This window comes from Podarcis filfolensis (genome assembly GCF_964270895.1).
Source record: "Podarcis filfolensis genome assembly, chromosome: 7".
Taxonomy (NCBI): Eukaryota; Metazoa; Chordata; class Lepidosauria; order Squamata; family Lacertidae; genus Podarcis; species Podarcis filfolensis.
In genome coordinates, this window is record NC_139603.1 from 4,374,375 (window position 1) to 4,398,054 (window position 23,680).

Here is a 23,680-nt window from a genome sequence, read left to right on the forward strand (position 1 = left end):
GTGATCTCTTATTGTTTGCTTGTTGCAAAGGAAACTATTTAAAATGCTGGAACATAAAGACAACTTTGAATTTGACATGGAATAGAATTGAGCACCTTCATGTGGAGATAATAGAGAAAGCTTAATCACACAACTCTTCCAGAACAGTTTCTGTGTGCAGGATCCAAAATAATTTACCTCCTTCTTTAAGGTTCAATGAAAGTTTCAAGGTGGGAGCACAGTACTTATCTGCTGTTTGGGAGAAGGTAGTTTCACTAGCCAGGCAAAGAGCAAAAGAACTTATCTGTTCCACTGTGCAAACCTGTCTTTTCCGAATGCAACTTCAGGTTCCTCTTCCAGAGAAAATTATTTCAACAAATGTTTTACTATTCTGATTATGGTGTCTTAGGTTTTCCTTAGGGGACTGTTTTATTTAACAGAATTGAAATAATTGAGTGAAAGAAGCATATGTTTAGCACACATTCCCATATTCAGTTACAGTAGTACCTCAGTCCTGTTTACGAACTATTCGGTTTACAAATTCCGCAAAACCAGAAGTAGTGTTCCGGTTTGCAAACTTTACCTCAGTCTACGAACGGAAGCCAAATGGTGGAAGGGCACCGGCAGCGGGAGGCCTCATTAGGGAAAGCTCACCTCGGTTTAAGAACAGATTTGGTTTAAGAACGGACTTCAGGAACGGATTAAGATTGTAAACTAAGGTACCACTGTATTTACATCTCCAGTGGACAAAGGATCTTGAGTAGAAGAAAGCCTCCTACGGATTTATTTTTAAACAGTTTTATCTAACTTACTGCTTGAAGCAAGTAGCATAGTGACTATGCAGTGGTGTCCAAACTTTTTTTAAAGAGGGCCAGATTTGATGAAGGGCCATTGACATTTATTTAGGGTTGAAGTTGTTGAGGTTTTTTAGGATTTTACCCCAGGAAATAAACTGCCACAGGGGCTGGATTAAACCGACCAGTGGGCTGGATTGGGCCCCCCAAACAGACTTTGGACATGCCTGATCTAATGGAAATAGACACAAAAACAATGAAATATAAGCAATCGAGAATATCTGAATTGAATAAGCTAGTCGAAGAGACCTCAGAGAAGATTGGCTTACAGTATTTACTATGGGTTCCATAGTAAATATTTGCTTGCTAATATGGGACAGGTGTAAACAAATATTTTTTCCAGTAATGTCATGTATATTACCAATACTTTATGGTGAGAGATTTAAGTTAGATACACTTTGTGAACTTACACATTTGGAGGGAAAAACAGCTGTACTTCCCTTAACTCCAAATAAGACCATATTTACTCAAATGTAGCGCGGGTGTCGCTGTGGGTTAAACCGCAGAGCCTAGGGGCTTGCCGATCAGAAGGTCAGCGGTTCGAATCCCTGTGACGGGGTGAGCTCCCTTTGCTCGGTCCCTGCTCCTGCCAACCTAGCAGTTCGAAAGCACGTCAAAGTGCAAGTAGATAAATAGGTATTGCTCCGGCGGGAAGGTAAACGGCTTTTCCGTGCGCTGCTCTGGTTCGCCAGAAGCGGCTTAGTCATGCTGGCCACATGACCCGTAAGCTGTACGCCGGCTCCCTTGGCCAGTAAAGCGAGATGAGCGCTGCAACCCCAGAGTTGTCCGCGACTGGACCTAATAGTCAGGGGTCCCTTTACCTTTTTAATGCTCCATTAAATCTAATGCGCACCTTAATTTTCAGAACCTTGAAACCAAATTTTTTTTTGCTGGAGGATGTAAATGTGCCATCGAATCTAATGCACACCCTAATTTTCGCCTTGTAATTTGGCCAAAAAAGGTGCACATTACATTCATGTAAATACAGTAATCTGAGCATGTGGTAGAGAAAATATAGCTAACTGGACACACACCCTTCCAGTAGGGTAATAGTTTCAGATGAGAAGAGGTAGTATTATATTGTGGGCTCCAGCCATTCAGGACAAAGTATTGCTCAATGCATGGTGTGTAGAAGTGCATTGTAGCATTAAACTTACTCGAGAATGACTTAGTTCTGATAGTGAACCAGTCTTCCATACTACCTTGGTGGTCAACACCAACCCATGGAGACCAGGTAGAATACTAAAACCCAAGCCCAAGGGCCAGAGTAGTAGCTTCTAATGCCACCTTTTGAAACCCACCATCCCAGAACAGCAGTGCCCTGTGTTCTATCCCACATCACAGCCCAAATCTACCAAACCAATGCACAGAAATAGAAAATGCAAAAGACTATATGATTTTGAAACTGGCAAACGGTCCAAGAGCCACCTTCCCATCATACATTGCAGGTTGTTAACCAGGCCAGTGAGGCCATTTCCACCCCCCAAATCAGATCAGATTGAGAGGGATTCAAGCACCCTTCACGCAAGCCACACATAGAAGGGCATGCCAATGGTCTATTCATATATCCAACCCGTGTTTGCTCAAAACTGAATGTTACTCAGTTTTAATCTGTTCCAATGAAACAGGTTTCCTGTCTTAGTTGAGATTCCATCATCATCATCATCATCATCATTATTTCTACCCCGCCCATCTGGGCGGCTTTCAACAGAATGTTAAAAACAGATAAAAACTTCAAACATTAAAAACTTCCCTAAACAGGGCTGCCTTCAGATGTCTTCTGAAAGCCAGATAGTTGTTTATTTCCTTGACATCTGATGGGAGGGCATTCCACAGGGCGGGCACCACTACCGAGAAGGCCCTCTGCCTGGTTTTGAACCAGCTGGATGTGGATAATCTCTGTTCCTGTCATAGAATGCCATTCTGCCTTCTCAAATTTACTTTGGAGAGAGATCATTCTTCAGTTTCAACCATTGCTTTCTTTACATTTCAGTATGTGAATGACATAAGGTACTGGCCACAAGGAAGCAAAATGTGGATGAAACATCATTAAAGTACTTAAATGTTTGCCTAGGCTGAGACAAGATTTCAGGTAACTTTGTGTAAGCAATACCTTAGTTGTGAAAGCTAATGTGTCAAAAGCACATAAAAATGAAATTACAAAGCACAAATACAAGCTCTTAGGATGGGGAGGCTCTCTCGTGGCTCTGTGTAAGGGTCTGGAAGTCAGTCTGGGTAGCTTTCTCCATGTAGCCCAGTTGCTTCTGAGCTTGTAGTTGCTGGTTCTGAGTGGAAAGGAGAACAGCATCCTGAAGGGACTCCTGGAGCAGCTTTCGATACCTCTGTTCAAGGACATCTATATGCTCTTCAGCATGTTTCCTATAAGCCTGGAATACCTGTAGAAGAAGTTCAACAAGCCTTTTAGTAGATGAAAGAGAGAGGTCAAGGCATGAAAAGGGCATCATCTGGTACTGCTGAACTCTCCCATTCTCTTACACATTCAACAGGAAATAGCCTGGCCTGACAACTGAAGCTGTGCTCTCTTCCTCTACTGCTGCCCTGCAGAGCAAGTATATATAGTGAGAGATGTCCCAGTGATCCAATGAATAAAGGAATTACAGGGTTTTTATTGTAACATAGACTTTTCTTGCTCTAGCTCCAAAAAAAGAAAAATCAATTGGGCTCTTTAGGAGGTTATACCATTGGAATCACGTGTTTTAGTCTTTCAGGCAAGCTGCTAAGCTGTCAGCTATATTGATATTTATTTCAAACTTCTAATGTTGCAGAGGGTTGCTGTTTCTCTCACGCAATCAAGTGAAGCACTTATCTGATGCTGCCACTAGAGGTCTGTCACTCCTAAAGATTCCCTGAATCTAAAGGTTCCCACTGAGCCTCCAAACAATGAAACAAAAGAGCTAGTTCTGAGATTAAACCTGCCATCTCAAAGGGGCCACCAAACAATGACTGGTTTGAAACTTCAAAGGACCCTTCCCCAGGATTAGTCTGAATTGACAGCTCTCTTGACCTGCAGGATGTGTTGTTTTTGTGTTTCAGTTTCTCGTTGGCATTCTTGGTACAGCTCCTCCAGATCCCTTTCTGCTTCTGCCTGTTCTCTTTGCAATGTCTCCATGCGCAAAATCAACAAAGACTTTTCTTTCTGCCAGAGCATGGCTCCTTGCTGGCCTGGAGGAAGCTGCAATTTGAGAAGAGAAAGAACCTTTCAGATGATGTCACATAGAGGAGGGAGAAAGGTTGTTTTCTGCTGCTCCAGAGAAGCGGACACGGAGCAATGGTTCCAAACTACAAGAAAGAAGATTCCACCTAAACATTAGGAAGAACTTCTTGACAGTAAGAGCTGTTCGACAGTGGAATTTGCTGCCAAGGAGTGTGGTGGAGTCTCCTTCTCTGGAGGTCTTTAAGCAGAGGCTTGACAACCATATGTCAGGAGTGCTCTGATGGTGTTTCCTGCTTGGCAGGGGGTTGGACTCGATGGCCCTTGTGGTCTCTTCCAACTCTATGATTCTATGATTCTATGAGTTGTTGTGAGACTGCAGACTATGGGACAGATACAACAGAAGTTTGGAATTTGTTTAGTTACGATGTTAATTGCTGGTACTGGTTCCAGCATTGGGTGATTGGCTGGAAAGCCCTTGTCTCATCTGCCCTCCCTTACTGTATGTTTCTCTCCCACACACAGTCTGCTTCCTCAAAGAGCTGATAAGTTGGTCTCCTGCCACCACAGACAGGAACTATTCACCTCTTGACTTGCCAGCTCCTTTTCCATTCTCAAAAGTTCCTGTTGTATCAGGAGATGGTGTTGCTCTTGAAGAACCTGCCAGCGGGCTTTTGCTTGAGAGAACCTCCCCTTTGTGTCTTGGTGCTGCTCACCAACCAGGCTCTGAAAAAGAGCAGCGCAGGAAGACAGTCCAAAGTACTGCAATAAGTGCTCACAAAGCAAATCTTCTCCACTCTCTGGTTTTCTCAGAGCAATATAAATAATTGTTCATACAGCTCAATCTCTTTGCAAGAGTGAATTGAGTTACATAAAGTATACACATGAAATATTTGTGGTCTGGGGCTGTTTCTGCTCCCTCCTGTGCCTTTAAGAATTATGCAAAACATTATCAGGCAAAGCTTTTCCTGCTACAGGATTGGAAAAAAACAGAAAGCCAGGGCCCTTGTTTCTAAGGTCCAGTTTTTACGTGCATAGAGCCATGTGGTTGCTACTTAAAACCGCAAACACCCAGAGGCTGTCTATGACGCTGTGGCCATGTTCATGTCCCTGGTACAAACCATTGAATGGGGTGGGGTGGGGTGGGGTTGAACGGATGTCCTGGAAATCACCATGCATGCCTTGTGTGGCTGCCTCTGTTCATATTACGTTTCAATTAGCATGCAACTACTTGTAGTTAAAAGGGACGCGGGTGGTGCTGTGGGTTAAACCACAGAGCCTAGGACTTGCCGATCAGAAGGTCGGCAGTTCGAATCCCCGCGACAGGGTGAGCTCCTGTTGCTTGGTCCCTGCTCCTGCCAACCTAGCAGTTCAAAAGCACGTCAAGTGCAAGTAGATAAATAGGTACCGCTCCAGCAGGAAGGTAAATGGTGTTTCCGTGCGCTGCTCTGGTTCGCCAGAAGTGGCTTAGTCATGCTGGCTGCATGACCCGGAAGCTGTACGCCGGCTCCCTTGGCCAATAAAGCGAGATGAGCGCCGCAACCCCAGAGTCGGTCACGACTGGACCTAATGGTCAGGGGTCTCTACCTTTACCTTTACTTGTAGTTAAGAGTAGTTCACACAAGTGTTTAGGGGAGAAGCTGTTGAAGTGTTCATATACTTTCAGCATTCTATGGGCAATTGTTAAAATAGTCTACATTGAGGGAGCATATTCCATGATGCAGGTGTGAGCTACTGTAGACTCATGATCCCCTGTTACATTCACAAGCAATTCAAGTGCATTGCACTTGAAAAATCTCACTGCTGCTGGTGAAATCAAATCTTCCCAGTCTTCTGAGGACTTGGATTCAGGCACAGACCACAATCTGAGACTCCCACATGTCACTTACAGGGCTGGATGATTCAGTTGCCTCGCTCAAGTCTCTGGCTCTGTGCATTGCAGCAGTGAAAGGTTTGTCTTCCGTGGCACTTTGAAGTACACCAACCTGCTCAAGCTGGATCTTTGGGATGCTGCCACCTCCTGTCAGAAACAAGTCTTGTATGAAAGAAAGCTAGTAGCAAGGAGGGATAAGACAATATTTAGACACAAGGAAGGGGATATCTTGCTGTGTATGGTGAAATAAAATGTACCAATTCCTCCCCCCCGCCATATAAAGATACCTGATTTATATTAGTACGTCTTGCCGTACAGCGTGTTGTTTACATACACAGGTCTTTATACTGTAAGACCATCTGTCTATTCATATTTCTTTTCCACACTTCATGTTTTCCCTTGATTGCTTCCTGTAGGAGCTGAAAGAGCAATACCAAAGGGGATTGTCTTTTGGGTGATTCACAGGCAGGGCCCCATGAGTGGAGATCGTAGCCAGAGATGGTCCATGGGGGGGGGATGGGGGGTGATGACAGCCAGGTAGACCTGGGTGAATCAGGTGTGATGGATATCAGGCTGTGATCTCAACTGCAGTTGTATTAGCATTCAGTTCATTATCTCCTAATACTTGCTTTTTATATACAGTACACTGCAGCAGAACTTTATGAATTAGCACTTGTGAATTATTAGTTCTTCGCATTTTGTGTGATTGCTTTCCTGAATCTGGGAAGTGTTGTGGTGACCTGTTAGTTGTTCTTGGATCCACCATTGTTAACAAAGATCCCATATGGCCGGGGTGGCTAGGCCTACTTTCAGCTACAGCTGTTTCACCAGCTACAGCCTCTCTGGGACAGAGATGACTTATCCACTATATTCCATGCTCCAGTAGCCTACAGGCTGCTGACAGGCTACTGGCAGTTGCAATGTGCTCTACGTGGGGCTGTCATTGATGATGGTTTGGAGGCCACAACTAGTGCAGAGTGCAGCAGCCAGGATGGTATCTGACATGGCAGAAAGGACTCATAGTACATGTATCCTGAAAATTGTGCTAATTCAAGGTGCTTATTTTGATGTATACATCCCTAAATAACGTTGACCCCAAACTTCTGAAGGAGCGCCTCCCCCAATATGTGCCAGCTTGGGTATTGAAATCAATGGAGAAAGCTTTGGCAGTGCTGCCACCTTTAGGGGCTCAGGGTGGTGATGGCTCATGACAGGGTCTTGGCTGTGGCAGCCCCCAAACTGTGAAACTCCTTTCTCACAGAAATGTGCCTGGCACTTTACACATTTTGGCAGATAACTTAAGTTGCAACTGTTCATCCTGGCCTTTGGATGGTGGTAGTTTATCTATTTCATGCCTTTATTGTTGTTCTGTGGTTTAAAGATCACTCACCATTTCCTTTATCCTACAAATCAATGAGTTATCTATATATTTATCAAGCTGTTTCACCTCCAGATAGGTACAGAGTAATTCCGGCCTTGAATTGTTTTCAAACCTGATGTTTCTTTGTCCTGCCGTGTATCATCTTGGCTTTGCTGATTCCCAAGTTCACCCCCATCATCCATATCTGATGTAATTTTACCCTGAAGTGGAACACAGTCAAGTGATTCAAAATACGGAGTGGCGATGATACTGGTAGTTTAACAGAATTCTCTCTACCTTGAACCCCCTTCACACAGAGACTGAAAGAGACTGCAGAGGACATTTTTGGGCCTAGCAGGTCACTTGGTTTGCTCAATTAGGACTGGGGGTTGGCAGACACCCACTCCCTCTCAAACACGCATACATGAACTTTCATGTAACGCTGCTTATTTTTGTTATTCCTAAAATAATAAACAAGATGCAATAAGATTCTTTTCCAAATGAAAGGGCCAGTGCACTTCAAAAGCTAATTGTATAAAGACTAAACCATATGTAGGTACTTCTACAGTTTTTGGGTTCCTGACAGTTCCACTGTGAACTTCTACGCTGGGCTTCCTGCTACACTGTATACTATGATAAGACATTTATTCCCCTAAGGTTACAGGGTGGGTCTGATAAGCTGAAATATCTGAGAAGTACTTACTCTGCCTTCAGGAGAAGTAGCCTTTGCTTCATATGCTGAGGCCTCTTTCTTTTTCTTCCAGCGTTGGCTTTTCAGAACCTTAAAAACAGTCGAGCCCAATTCCTCAGCCTCAAAATAGTCTACAGCTATTGTGGGCACGCTTCTTGGAGCCCTCCACCCTGCCCTGCTGTAACAGCCAAACAGTTAGCAAGCAAAACCATGCAAGTGGTTACCATCTCCACTAGTTTCTATGGCCATTCAGAAGGACTCAATGAATCTGAATGGCAGCAGTGGCTTCCAAGATCTTCTGGAAGCCAGAAGCTGCCACAGGCGCTTCTCCTTGCTTTTCTGGCGGTGGGGGTGGGGGGGAGTCATGCCCATGGAGGTGCCCCTTGGATTCTGCCACCTGAGGCAGCTGACTCATGGATGGGCTGGCCCTGAGTTGGCACAATGTAAGTTTTAAAGTGCAGTTCATTTCTCTCCTGCCAGCATCCTTCGCATAGAGACACGTGCACACACACTCGAACCAACCCCTACCCTATCTGAAATTTCTTGCAACATGGAGAAACAGAAATGTTGTTGTGAACCGCCCTATGGATGAATGATGATATATAAATTTAATCAATAATAATAAATGTTCTGGGCAGCCCATTGTACTTTACATTTTTGCCACATTCTGCCAGGTGACAGAAATCAACACAAAGCAACAGGTGCACCAGGATTTTCTTACCAGTTCACTCAATTATGGAACATATTCAACCTACTGACTAGTCTAAGCCAGTGGTTATGCTATTCCTCGACTAGGGGTGGGGAAACCTCCAGCCTCCAAGCCAATCTGCGCACGAAGCCAAATCAAGCAGCCCTGGGTTTTTGCAGGCATCAGCTCTAAAAGGGACTTCTCCCTCATGCAGCTGATGTTTGCAAAATGCAGGCTTTCTTCTCCCCTCCCCATCAGCTGATGGGAACGAGAGAAAGAAGGGTTTGCCAGCCCTATGCTTAGAGCTTTGGAAAGTACCTCAACCTACACAAATGCACATCTACCACAACTGTGTGCCCTAAGATTGTGAGATAACCCCTTGATTTTTTAAAACCAGAGAAGGGATATCCCTTCAAAAGCACTTAATGGAATGCATAATAAGATTCCTCGTCAACTACTAGGCCAGTAAAATGTAGCATCTGAAACACTATGACAGCTAAAGTAAAAACTTGGAGCACAGGGGCAGCTGGGGACAAACAACACGGGGAGTTCTGCCTCCATTCCCCACTGTTGAGCTTCCCAGAAGTACTTGACTGGCCTCTTTGGAAACAGAACTGACCTGATCCAGGATGCCAAATCATATGTTCTGATCTGATTTAAAGAAATATAATTTACTGTAAAACCACTTTTCATGCAGATTTTTTAAAATGTCTGAATTTTCATTTTTTTTCATTACAGTCATACCTTGGTTGTCAAACGGAATCTGTTCCGGAAGTCCATTCGACTTCCGAAAACGTTCAAAAACCCAGGTGCGGCTTCTGATTGGCTGCAGGAGCTTCCTGCACTCAATCAGAAGCCATGGAAGCTGCGCCAGATATTCAGGTTCCAAAGAACATTCGCAAACCGGAATACTCACTTCCAGGTTTGCGGCGTTTGGGAGCCAAAACGTTCGAGTTGCAAGGTCTTCAGGATCCAAGGTACGACTGTACTGATTTTTTTGGGGGGGGCAGTGCAATTAAGGGGGGAAACCCCCCATATAGGTTAGATAATTAAAATGTAAGAGACTGGCCAATGATTAGCATTTTAAAAATTAACTTGTTTTCAAATTGCTAAACATTTTTCAAAATCTTTTATATATCTATTTATAAGAAGAAAATAATAATAATATTACAGTTTAATTTTAATTTAGCTTAGTGAAATGAATTCAATGTTAGGGATAACTAGGAAACAGACTGAGACTAAAACTGAGTTTCAGTATTGCAATGACCACAGACAAACCTACAGTGCAGCCGCAATTGGGACATGGCCTATAAATGGAGTTGTCCCATCTCTAAAAGGATGTTGTAAACTTGGAAAAGTGAAGGAAAGAGCAGCCAAAATTATCAGGGAGGACTGGAACACCTTGCCTACAATGAAAGGCTAATGTATTTGAAGTTTTATAACATAGGGAAAAAATTTCTAAGAGACAGGGGCTGACACACACTCGAGTTTTATCATTTATGCATGGTGTAGAGAAAGTGAACATAAGTTTTTCTCATTATAATAAAATTTGGAATCCACCTATGAAACTAATTGGTGCCTAATTAATTTATGGAACTTGCTGCCACAAGATGTGCTTATATAGCAAATAAACTTGGTTTTAGAATACAATGTGTCGTGTTCACGGCTGTCAAGTCCTGTATCAACTATTAGTCATAATGGCCAGGTGAAACTCTCACACATGGGGGCAGTATCTCAGGGAATAACAGTTGCGAGGCAGCAATAACAGGAGAGGGCTCCTCTTTCCGACATCTCCGGAGGCATCCGGCTGGTCCCTTTGGGAGGCGGGATTCCCTGTTGGTCTGATCCAGCAGAGCTCTATGGGTGGCTGTGTTCTACTTATTTAGGCTTTAATTCAGATAACTGTCCATTAAATGCAGCTCATTCTTGTGAGTGCCTGAGAGATTCTACAGTTAACTGCCCAGTCTTCGGCAAGTCCAGAATATTGTGCTTCAAACATGGCCTTTCAACTCTGGCTGCATGAGATTTCTGGCAAAATCAGAGTTCATACCAACTAGAGTGGTATCTTGGTTTGCAACCATTTTGGATTACAACCATTTGGGATTACAACCATGTCAAACCCTGTTTTTTGGATTACAACCAATATTTTTTTTGGAGGCCTCATTGGCAAAAGTGCACCTTGGGTTACAACCTGTTTTGGTTTACAACTGGACCTCCGGAACGGATTATGGTTGTAAACCAAGGTATGGCTGTATGCTGATGCTGCGCAGTTACCTGTATCTCCTTGATCACCCTCTCCAACTGGCTGAGCATGCTCTCCTGCTCCATCTGACTCCTGAAGGACAGCTGGGCTCTCAGCTCTCCTATCACCTCTCTTCGTTTCTGAGCCTCATGAATGGGATCCCAATGGACTGGTGCCACTCTCTTTGTCACAGTCCTCACTTGTTCAGTCAAGGAGATGGCAGACCGTATCTCTTCTCCAGAAGCATCTGGAAAAAACCCCACAAAACTCTCAGCCAGACTTTGTAACATCTGGGTTTCTTGGTTGGCCTCTAGAGCAGTAGTCACCACTTGAGGCAAACATCATTCTCTTTTAAAACTCTGATAAAGATACACTGTGGGCTTATTCATACATATTTTGCCTTGCTCATTCCAAGTACAGGTCCATGCTTAAAAGCTCTATGCCCAAGTGTTCATTTGGTTGTGTGTGTGTTTTTCTCCAGAGCTTTCCCTGCAAAAACCTGCTCTTCAGTGCTCAGACATCAATTCAGGTTTTCCATTATTGCTGTTTGCTCCAACTGAGCTTTTAAAAGCAGGTTTTTGCAGAGAAAGCTCCAGAGCAAAAAAGAAATGCAAAAGGGCAATCGGACCCAGTGCTTTAAAATGTGGACTGTGCCTAGACAGAGCAGAGGAAAGGTAAGTTGGGTAATTCCTGAGTTAGCACAGCTAACTTTAGTACTTTAGTAGTACTCTGCAAAGATTTTGTTTCCAGATTAAACAGGTGCCACTCAGTTTCCAGCAGTGGCTACTGAGACTAACTGCCTTTCCTGCTAATAAAATAAATCACATCTTCCCCTAAAGCAATATACTTGTGCTGGATCTGAGCCAACACGAGAAGGATAACTATCCTACAGCCACAAGTTTAAAACTTGTTTTATTTTGATATGTTTTAATTTTATGTTCATGTTGTATTTTTATATTTCATGGCGGTAGTTTTTGTTTTATAAAGCTATTGAAGTAAAGTTTTAAAACTCTTTTACACAGACTTTTATTTGCGTGAGAATTTCAGTGTTTTATTCTAGTGCAAGTGGCAGCAGAGTGCATTAGAACCCACCTGCTGGTCTGCGTTTATTCAGCTGGCTGTGAAGATTAGCTGTATACACTTGCTGCAGCCACTTCCCACTTGGTTTGCGCTGTTTCCTTCATGCTTTCAACAGGCAAAGAAATCTTATCATTGGCCTAAAAAATATCTAGCTAGCATTTTTCACTGCTCATTAGTTAAAGGATAAATATTAAAACCCTACACAACAGTCCCAGTTTGGTGATTTTGAATTCTCAAAGTGCGGCTTTTCAAGGAGGAGCAAACAGATTCTAGCTTGTTTATTTTAAATTCTGTAGTGCAGAAGGAGGCTGATTTTATATTTAAGCTGCAATCTATGTTAAGAATTCCTCTGCCCTATATGTTTTATGAAGAAACAAATCCAAGCTATGTACTTGCTAATATTTTGGCCTTAGAGTGGTTGAGTAAATGTTGGGGCTATGTATTTGCAATGTTTTTTCTTACCAATTCCATTGAAAAACAACCACTGCTGCTTATAAGACAGAGTTGAAAAAGTGCGTTGCATAACCATGTTTCACATTGGTTGAAACAGTCACTTCCTGTGAGTTTTTAAAATGTTAGGGCTTTTAAGACAGATGTTTCTCCAGTTCCCTTTTGCAGTGAAGAGGCAGAATCAGCTCAGAACACCAGAATAAAATAAAAGAAACAAGGAACAAACAAATCACCTTACTTATTCAAAGCACAATATTTTTTGAATAATGCAAACCACCTAGAGAACAAATTGTTAATGGGAAGTATGAAAATGCTGTAAATTGATAATAAATAGATATTACTCATGGAAGTGTAGTTTGGTAAGGTGATAAGAACCTTAGCTCCCTGTCATAGAACTGCAATTCTCAGGGTCCCAAGATTAGTATTAAACTGTTTTAAGCCTGTGGTATGGAAGTGCCCAGAAGCAGAGTATCCTTTCTCCATCTAATGGGTGGAGACATTGTCTACTTCAGGTACAAGAGCCTTTTTCAGGTCTTTGGAGAAAAACCAACAAGCCTCACAATCAGATCATGGAACATGTATGTACAGTGGTACCTCGGGTTACATACGCTTCAGGTTACATACGCTTCAGGTTACAGACCCCGCTAACCCAGAAATAGTGCTTCAGGTTAAGAACTTTGCTTCAGGATGAGAACAGAAATCGTGCGGTGGTGGCACGGTGGCAGCAGGAGGCCCCATTAGCTAAAGTGGTGCTTCAGGTTAAGAACAGTTTCAGGTTAAGAACAGACCTCTGGAACAAATTAAGTACTTAACCCGAGGTACCACTGTACTTGAGAAGGGAACAGTGCTTGATGAGCTACAGCAAAAACAACCTTTATTCAAAATCATACAAAAGAAAACGATACGTGTAATTGTGGTACCTGGCAGGGTCAGGCACAACAGCAGGAAGGTGAGGGCATTTTCTTCCAACAAATGCTTCAGCATCCAGCAGAGGAACTCTGTGTCAGCAGGAAGAGCCGCAGCAGATGAAGCTCGGAAAAGAGGCAAAAAACTGTACAGGAAAGGAGCAGCAAGGAACAGATCACCCAGCAGGCAGAGGATAAGCACATTTCTTAAAGCAAAATTAATTTGGCTGAGTCCCGAGCAGTGAAGGTGACTGTGCCCCAGTATCAAAGATTTAGGGGCTACACATTCCCAGAAAATGAGACCTTGTGCTTCCTGCGCGTTCTCTGATAATCTGCTTGACTTCTACTCAGGCCCACCCCATACTCACGGATCAACAGAGTGTTGCTCATTTCCTCCAGAAAACTCAAAGATCTTGACGGCAGCACGCTGAAGCCCCTGACCACTCTCTGCTTTTGTCTCCATGGTGATGGTGAAGAGGTTGCCACATCTCAGGGGGAAGGTAGGAAAGAGAAGGTTAGGATGGTCTGGGTAGATAGGTGAGAATTGCCATCTCTAAGGTCCCACTACCAGTCTTTGGCCATTGTCATTTACGTTTTACATAAAGCTGTTGTCCTAATTGTGCAACTCAGTTTCACTGTTAATGCTCCACTGTGTAATTTCCAGTGCAGTCTTCACCTCTGCTTCTGCAATGTTCTGGAATGGCAGTGAGGGAAAGGATAATGGAAGGCCTTCTTCTAACTTGCATCAGGAATCCTGATGGAGCAAACAGCACTGAGCTATATGGACCGATGTATGACTCAGGCTGTGTCCAGACCAGGGACTTAATGCATACATGGGTTGCCGTTTCCATGTGCACATATGTGCACCTTTGCCCACACATGAGTGCACTCAAGTATATACTTCCAAAATCTACCTTGATGCTTCCTGGACGGTGCTTGATGGGAGGTTTCTGTGTGGTTTTGTGTTGCCTCCTCCCCTCAGTTAGTATTTCCCCACTCATTGTAAGTTCCTGGAAGCTGAGGTCTGGCATGCATGCAAGCATGAGGACTGCAACCAACACTGCAGCTCTGCTGCTGCAAGGGACTTCTGTGTCTGCAATGGAACTTCCTTTCCTGTCACTTCCAGCACGCTCTGCACCCTCAGTATCAGCTCTGGATGGTTGCAGAACCTTCCACAGCAGATTTTGAGGGCACGCTGGAGGCAGGGTGGGAGAGGGAAGAGGAAGCAGAAGTCCTCTTGCACCAGTGGAGCTCTGCTAGCACAGCATTTAATACAACCCCTTTTTTACATTTCACAAAAGAGTAGTTTAAAAAATGCATGTGGGTCGCTGCTAGCCAGGGAACTTGAGTTCCTTTGTGGGTATCCAGACATGCATTTGCAGCTACGAACACACACTTTTAAAAAGAAAAATAATGAAACACAAGTTTTTAATAGATACCAGATTTGCACAAAAGAGCAGTCAATGAATGAATGAATGAATGTGTGCGCCTCTCTAAGCCAGGCAAAGATTTGGAGTCACTTGGACAAAAGGCTGCCACTTCCTTTCCTCCCTTCCTTTCTCACCTGCAAGGGCAATTGTTATTTTTAATACAGCTGTGCTATTTTTGGAGATTGATCCTCTTAAGTTTAATTTGGTTTTATTACAGTGTGGTTTTACTGTTACGTTTTTGTTCTCTTTTATATGTACAGCCCCCTAGACAAATTATTTTATGAGGTGTCTCACAAGCAAGCAAGCAAATAGAGTTGGTGGCAAGATAGGCAGTGGATGCTCTCAAGGATCAACAAACTGCCTGATGGTGCCAATCCTTGACCCTGGGCCGGCTCTGCTGTCGGGCGAAGCAAAGGTCTCTGCCAGATATTGATGTGCCTCATCCTACACTGCTTCCCAAAGCAACATCCCTCATCCAGACAGACTGGTATACTCTGGAACCCCTTGGCATACCAGGACTGCTACAGCTTCAGTTACTGATTACCTCTCAGATCAGATTTTTTCTTTTTATAGTGCAGTGCATGACTGTCTTCCAAGGCCAGGTGCAGAAGGCAGTGGGCTGGTGGCAGCAGGGGGGCACTAGCGTGCGTGTATCTGTGCTCCTCACCTCCAACCTAGTGCTTCCCTTGCCCTTCTCCCTCACAGTCCCAGCAAGCAATAGCACCCCACCTCTTGCCCCATGGCTGAATTAGTAAGACCCGAACCCTGGAAATGCAAGGTCCCAAATGTGCAGAGAAGAGACACCTTTGGATGGACGGGTCTCTGTTAAACTTCAGGTTGAATATATACAAGTTAAAGGGGCAGCTCACTGCTGCTGTGTACATTCTAAAACCACGTGAAATGGCTGTGGCATTACTGTAAAACCTGGGGCGTGAAGCGCCAGCTGCAGAATCAGTTCCTGGCAGGCATTGTGCAAGTTCTTAGCTCTTTCCTTCCTCAAACTGAAAGGACTGGCAGGGAAGTATTCTTGTGTCATCATGAGTAAGAATAGCCTTGGGGTTCAGCAAGAAATGATGCTTTAAAAAGCAAATCTTTGATCGTAAGTCACAGAAGCCAAAGGCCTAGTGCAGGGGACGCCAATGTGGTGCCGTCCCAATGTTCGGGGCTACAGCTGCCATCATAACTGGCCATGCTGACTGGGTCTGGTGGAAGTTCTCATTCAAATAATCTGCAGGGCACCAAGTTGGCCACCTCTGGCCTAGGAAGAACCAGGAAAAAGTGTGTGGGCTGACTCAGTCTCAACTTTCCACCAATGAATAGTGATTGTACCAGTGTCTGTGCAGCTCCTGATGCTAAACTGCACATCCATGACGCAAGCAGCTTATGAGCTGCACATATGTGAGCAAGGCCAAAGTCTGGCCAGTATACTTCTAAGTGGCACTCAAGTGGCACAGATTGCAGGAGGAGAATATTCGGCCTCTCGAGTGGAGATCTCCAAGATGGGTTCAGGAAGGTGCATCAGAGAGAATGTCAGAATCTTGAGCAGCGTTAGCTGTGTGTGCTGCTCTCTTCCCCTCAAAAGAGCACTCCCCTTCCTGCGGCCCTTACATGGCTGCTTTGTGCTGCTTCTGGAAAGATTTCTGCAAATAACTTTGGTGTAATGACATCCCCTGCAAGTAGAAATGAGTGGCAGCTTGTGAATTGGCCACAACTACTTCAGTCGCTTCTTCTACCATCCTAAAGAGAGAAGGAGAGAGTTGATAGTGTGAGGCATCTTAATTAGGCTGCCGTAGAAATAATAAGGAGGGTGGTCAGAGGTTCCTCAGAAACTCAGGACTCTTCCAGAATTTACGCCACCCTTTCCAGGCACAGGTCCAAGCTTTACAGCTCCATGGTGTTGTTTTTTTACCCTGGCACTTTTCCTGGGAAAACCCGATTGCTGTTTGCTCTGATTCAGTGCTAAAACACAAGTTTTCCTAGGGAAAGTGCCAGGACAAGAAAACCAACAACATATTCACATTCCTTATGTCTTAGATAAACTTTAATCTGTCTGAACTAAATTTCTTGTGCATACCATCCAGTCAGATCCCTCCCCAGCCATTCATAGAATCACAGAATTGTAGCGTTGGAAAGGACACCAAGGGTCATTTAGTCCAGCCCTCTGCAAGGCAGGAATCTCAACTAAAGCACCCGTGACAGACAGCCATCCAACCTCTGCTTAAAATCCTCTAAGGAAGGAGAGTCCACCACCTCCCAAGGGAGTCCATTCCACTGTTGAACAGCTCTGTCATATTCTGTTCCATTGGGTGAAATTCTCCCTGATCTCTGAGTAAATAAAAAGTGAAATCCCAGATTCTTCTCTGTTTTCTGTGCTAATGTTTCCTCTCAACAAAGACCAACCCAACACCATAGCCTTGGAAATGGATGCTTACAGCCCCAGCGGAGGGAGGTCCATCACCTGCAGGACTTGACTTCTGGGGCTGAGGAGGTCTTGAGCCTTTCCATCTGTGTAGATCTGAAATGGGATGGATGTGAGAAAAGTATCAATACAGCTGGGACTGGGATGAATGGCAATGGCAAACCTGAAAGTGCAAAAACTATTATAGTCACATCAGTCAAAATGAAAATACAGTTTCCATGGCTTGCAGAACAAACAGATACTTGGGACAGTGACCCATGGGCCATAGCAATGAGGACACAGGCAACTTACAAGAACGTTTTTATGGAAGAGCATTGAGTGTATAAAGTTGGTGCCACCCTATGCAAGATATGCTCACCTGGACAAAGGTGATGGTTTGGAGGTACTGAGTACTATTTTTGGCAGGGCTAGTTTCTTGCAAGACAGATTCTATTACCTGAAGACAAATGGGAGAAAGAAAGAAAAATGCAACTCATCAGAGTTTACGCTTTGCATACACAAGTGGCTGCTTACAACTGATGCTTTTGCATCCTTTTGGAATTGTTGTTCAGTACTTTATTTGCTCACCTATTACAAAGCAGCCCAATGGTGTCATTATCAGCCCACAATGCAATCAGGTGTTTTCTGAGCTGCCCTCCCTTTTAGCTGATTTGTGGTGAGTTTCTCAGTGTGCAATGGAATTGAAGCCTTTCACGTGTAGACTGGCAAAGTGCTATTGGGCCAGTGGGGGGTTTGGACTGGGGATGAGGCACAGATAGGGGACAGTCCTGAGGGCCACATGGAGAACATTGGAAGGCCACATTCAGCCCCTGAGCCTGAGGTTCCCCACCCCAATGTTATGGGGAATGAATTGCATGTAATCTCTCATGGCTGATCATCGAAGAATTGATGCTTTTGAATTATGGTGCTGGAGGAGATTCTTGAGAATCCCATGGACTTGCAAGAAGATCAAACCTATCCATTCTGAAGGAAATCAGCCCTGAGTGCTCACTGGAAGGACAGATCCTGAAGCTGAGGCTCCAAGACTTTGGCCACCTCATGAGAAAAGAAGACTCCCTGGCAAAGACCCTGATGTTGGGAAAGATGGAGGGCACAAGGAGAAGGGGATGACAGAGGACAAGGTGGTTGAACAGTGTTCTCGAAGCTACTAACATGAGTTTGACCAAACTGCGGGAGGCAGTGGAGGCAGTGGAAGACAGGAGTGCCTGGCGTGCTCTGGTCCAGGGGGTCACAAAGAGTCAGACACGACTAAATGACTAAACAACAACAACAAAGCTCTCATAGGTAGCATCCTTCTTTCTAAGAGTCAGATGCCATCTATAGTATCATCCTCTCCGATCATAACTTCATTCCATAATGACTACATATTACAGTATAGAAGTCTCCCTCACCTTCTGGACAAAGGCTTGGATTTGTGTCTGGGTTCCATCGTGATGGGCTTCACAAACCAGCAGGGACACACTGTAGCCCAAAGGCACCATGGCCAGCAGAGGTTGCAGCTGCTCCAGGAAGAGCTTGTCCTGGAGTGAAGGACAAACATGATTATCTGCATGCCCAGCATTAGTGCATATCAGCCCAGATAAGGCCTTGGGTTAGGTACCAGGGCTCCAGACACTTGACAAAATGAAGCCCTCTTTACTGGTTTATTCCCTGAATACAACCTACTGTATAGCATGAACCTTTTTTCCTTTTTCTTTTTTACAAATTAAATGTTGAACAATTTAGTGAAAACATCCTCCCCCAAACTCATTTTGGAACTTGTTTGCAACAAATTATGCTGCTAATGCTAACACATTTGTCATTTTCACATGGAAGAAAAGCTCAGTAGCTTAGCTTAGAAAAAAGGCCGGGGAATGCATAATGGAAATTTATAAAATTATGCATGGTGGAGATAAAGTCCCTCTGCCGTGATACTAGAACTCAGGACATCTAGTGATACTAATTGGCAGAAAAGACAAACAAAATAAGGTATTTCTTCACACAGTGCAAAATTAATTTATAGACTTCACTGCCACAACAGCTGCCCTAGATTGTGGTGGTGGGGACTTGAACCTCTCAAAATATCCTAAGAACTATCTCTCATTTGTGAAATCAAAGCTATCATGTCAGAAATCAAAATTGGTGCACCAAGTGTTCCACCCTAGTTCAGCACATCATCAAGTTATATATTGCAAGGGCTGCACAGAACAATATCCTGGGTATGTTGTACCTGCTCAGTGTCCAGACTGAAGACTCCATCAATGGTGAAGCATCCTTCCTGGAAAGAGACAGCAGTGCTCAATTAGTGCTTGAAGATTTGAGGTCTCTCTGAAATCCTTCCAGTAATTTCCCCATCTTTCTTTGTCGTCAGTGTCTGGTTCACGGGATAATACAGACAAGGCAGATGCGGTCAGGACCTTGGGCAAATCACTGTGAGAAAGCTGGCTAATGTATCTTGCGTCTAGAAAGAAGCTGTGCACAGATCTCCCATAGCCAACTGAAGGCTGGCTAGCCTAGAACTAGTTGGACCTATCCGTTCAGAGGAGCTGTCTGTAGCCTAAAAGGGCCACTGCCTTATTTTGGAGCCATTGACTCTTATGACATTGAGGTGATGGAGACTGCCCTGAGAGTGAGTCTTCTGAATCTGATAAGGCAATGCCTTATGGCCTGGAAGAACTCAGGGGCTGGCAGCATTCCAAGAGGTGTCTGCCTCTGTGCTTGAATGGGGTTAGGGCTAGGGAACACAACAGCATCATTCCTGACCATTGGCCATGCTGTCTGGGGCCGATGGGAGCTGGAGTACAACAATATCTGGAGGGTACCCCTGCTCTAGGAGCTTTCTCACCTGCACTCCTTTGTCTGCCTTACTAATGAATATCAGACGGTTAGAATCTTTGTTCACCACCAGGAAGCTGTCTTGTTTCAATGAGCCTGGAAGGAACATCAAGCAAGAGTACTAATTAGAAATGCAGCCACCTTATTCTTTAGCATCCTATGGGCACAGGGAGAGACTTTCTTAATTATCGTTTCTGAATAATAATGTCATTAATTAAAGGCTCTCCACCCTTATGGGAAGAAAAATCTGGGGTGGAGCAATTCACAAAGAGATCAAGTGGAAATGACTCATAAGTATCCCAGCCAGAATCAATACAAAGCAATAACATGGGCAGAACCTGAAAGCAATGCAGGATTTTTTAAAGTGGCCTTTGCTGAATGAAACCTTTGTTGGTAAAGTCTACATGATTTCCATAAAACAACATGTGCAGCACATGCTGTCTTTGGCTTTAATCTCAGGAGAGATTAAGAGCAAGGGAAGACTCACTCACACTTTGCCCTGTGCTTTCTAAGTACAGGTTTATACTTTAAAGCTGCATGTCTGAATGCTTTCTTTCTTTCTTTCTTTCTTTCTTTCTTTCTTTCTTTCTTTCTTTCTCTCTCTCTCTCTCTCTCTCTCTCTCTCTCTCTCTCTCTCTCTCTTTCTTTCTTTCTTTCTTTCTGCCCTGCTGCTTTCCCTGGGGAACCCCTCTCTTTAAAGGTGAATCAGAAGAAACAGCAAACTGGATTTTCCACAGATTGCTATTTGTTCTGATTCAGTGGTAAAGAGCGGATTTTCATAGGGAACGTTCTGGAGCAGCAAAAAGAAAAAGAAACAAAAAAGGGCTCAGACACAGAGCTTTGAATCGCAGACCTGCTCCTAGAAACATACCACAAAAGAAAGTCTGGAGGAGTCTGGAGTTTAACTTGACCAAAACAAAAACAAAAAACTAGAATGGAATCCTATCTCACAGTAGGTGAACCGTTCACACGTCTTCTGGGCATCCCCTGCAACCAAGCTCATTCCAGGTGTGTTGCTGTCTATCCTTCTTCTGGATTTACTCCTTTGAACTTGAGTAGGTTAAAGTCTTCAGAGAGGCTTTAGCGCAGGCCAGAGGGAGCATTTTGTCTTTGGTTTCATCCAGAGTATCACATTATGAATGAAAACTGAGTCCTGTTAACCACAGTGCTGAGTAGAACATCACCCATATGCATTTTTTTTTGTCAAAGAAAGGGCAAGGAGATTCATGTTATATATTTTTGTACACCATAACTTATTATCTCCATGTTAAAATTATCTAATCAGACTCCTTACTTATAGGATTAATTATAGAATAATAGAATTGTAAAGTTTGAAGGGACCCAAAGAGTCATTCAGTCCAACCCTCCTCTTCTGTCTGTCATGGATTGACTGGATGCAGCATGGTGGGAGACACCAGCTGGGGAACCCCCAGGGGACAAAGGCTCAGAGTCCAGGGAGTGGTGGTGGGACAATGATGAGTGGTCAAAGGGATCAGACTGGGAGGAGGAGGTGTCAGAAGCTGAAGAGGTAACAGGGCTTAGTAAGCAGGAAGAGGCTGGGGCAGAGAATAGTCCAGACTCACAGGCAGAAGGGGAGGCTGGAGACGAGGGGGGCCAAGAGGAGGAAGTGATGAGTCAGGCTGGTGAGGAAGCCAGGCTTTCCCCCTCCTGCTGCTTCCCCCCACCTCAGACAGGGAAGACCATGGAGCCTCAGATAGGGAAGGAACTGGGGGAGGAAGAGACTTAGGGAGCTGTGTGAAGGCGGGAACTTCAGTCCCCACAACTGCCTCATGGGGCAAGTTCTACTGGGGAGAGTTGCTGTGCCATCTAGGCCTGATCTCCTGAGCTGTCTGGTTTCTTGAATAAAGACTTAGCTTCACTGAAGCCGTGTAAATTATTCTTGACCTGCTCCTGACACCTCACACCTTCCAGCTTGTCGATGCCCTTCTTAAACAGTGGTGCCCAGAACTGGACACAGTACTCCAAGTAGAATCTGACCAAGACAACAGAGTAGAGCAATACTCTTACTTCCCTTGACCTGAACACTAGAACTTCTGTTGATGCAGTCTAGAATTGCATTAACTTTTTTTTTTTTTTTTTTTGCTGCTGCTGCTGCTGCTGCATCATCACACTGTTGACTCATGTTAAGCTTGTGGACTACTATTGTCGTGCAGTTTGATAAAGTGGAAGTTGTGGCAGAGAAACTGTTTTAAAGGAAATTATTAATATGCCCAGTGCTTTTTTCTGGAGAGACGCAGGGGTAAGCATACCCCTGAACATTTTGTGAATTTAAATTTGGCCTCATTGAGGGGCAGTATTTCAATATGAGTAGGCAAATGAGAGTACCCCTAAACTTTTTTAAGGAAAAAAAGCACTGCGTATGCCTAGCATGCAGCATGTGATAGGGTTAGCTGTGGAACTGCTGAATCAAGAGTTATGCAGCTGATATAGGAACACCCACATCCCCCTTAGCATCTTACAAGAACCCTGAAGCCTCAGCACATGTAGTCCGTCTCTCAGCCCCAAAGGCTCCCTGGAATCTCTGAGAGGCACAACCTTTTCTGTAAAGGTCTCTGAATGACTCTGGGTCCTTTAGGTGACATCATGAAGCCATGTGGTTTAGGGCCAATGACAGAGTGTTTCAGATAGATTTTCTAATCAGAATAAAGATTGACAGGATTGAGAAGTGAAGTGCAACAGTACCTAGTAACTACTCGCTAAAGACATTCTTGGATCAAGAAGGCAACAGACATTTCTTCCCACACCACATATGGAAATAGAGGAGAAGACAGCCCACAATGGTAAGCAGGCAGCATTGACCTGAAAGCAGGAAGGGATTGTCAAAGTGGAAGACAATCTTTACTATTACAAAAAGGTGCCATCAATAAAAATGGGACAAGGAAAATTAGCTTTTGCCAACTCCTGCTAGTCTCTCATTGCTCACATCTGTACGTGTCACTCCTCAAGGCCATTTTTATTCTTGCTAAGAAGAGGTCGTTCCTGCAGAGAAGGTTCCTGTTTCCCCTAAATGTTATCGTTGCTTATATGTAATTAGCCAATATGAAAAAGGAATAGTGTAGAATAGGATACAGCAAAGTTTTTTGGTGCTGTGCAGCCATCCCCAAAGAAAGCGGGTTCCCATTCTCCAGCTGTTGAGTACTATACCTGGTATCTGTCGAATTCCCACAGCTGCTTGAACACACACTTCCTGTTGAGCCTGTAAGGAAACACAGCACAGACAGCTCACTTTGGGGTGTCAGTGAGAGTCAGTCCTTGGGAATCTGTTTTGGAGAGGCAAGTGCAACCAGGCAGCCAGGTCCCAAATTCTGGTGGACATCAATATCAACACAGAACTCAAGCAGAAGATGGAAACATTGAGCAGGGTGCAGTGGAGACAGAACAGTTCTCAGCTCCCTGGAAAGAGTGTTCTCTACAACGCCCTGCATGTTTACTAGCTCATGCTGGGCTCCCCTCTGCAGTACATACCTGCCCAGCATCCATGGCTGACTGTATTGCGCTCTTATTTGCCTAATGCATTCCCCATGGGAGCTGTGAAAAGCAGATAGCATTACCAGAGTGATAGGGTTACCGGTAATGTTTCATCCTTCTGTCTGTGGCCCAGGCATTTCCTGGCAGCTGTCCTTGAAGACTAGAAAGGGCAGGTTGGGGCCTAGCAGTGGCAGCAAGAATGGGACAGGCAGGCTAAGGGAGAGAATTAACTGG

At 44.3% G+C, this 23,680-nt stretch overlaps 1 protein-coding gene across 2 annotated transcripts; it reads right to left on the minus strand.

Annotated features, from left to right (window-relative positions):
* Nucleotides 1-883: 883 nt before the first annotated feature.
* LOC310767462 (uncharacterized protein) lies at nt 884-23,442 on the minus strand. 2 transcript variants are annotated; one of them, XM_083624478.1, is made up of 16 exons: nt 23,123-23,442; nt 19,968-20,053; nt 19,353-19,400; nt 18,535-18,663; nt 17,502-17,579; nt 17,157-17,239; nt 16,333-16,461; nt 13,663-13,782; nt 13,310-13,440; nt 10,892-11,106; nt 7,942-8,019; nt 7,372-7,459; nt 5,895-6,025; nt 4,591-4,731; nt 3,859-4,026; nt 884-3,229 (listed from the first exon to the last, which is right to left on the minus strand). In XM_083624478.1, exons 4-16 carry the CDS (start codon nt 18,622-18,624, stop codon nt 3,014-3,016), a joined length of 1,668 nt encoding a protein of 555 aa, XP_083480604.1. In that variant the 5' UTR covers nt 18,625-18,663; nt 19,353-19,400; nt 19,968-20,053; nt 23,123-23,442; the 3' UTR covers nt 884-3,013. The 2 variants fall into 2 exon arrangements, with proteins under 2 accessions (XP_083480604.1, XP_083480605.1); XM_083624479.1 differs by lacking the exon at nt 19,968-20,053.
* Between the last annotated feature and the right edge of the window lie 238 nt (nt 23,443-23,680).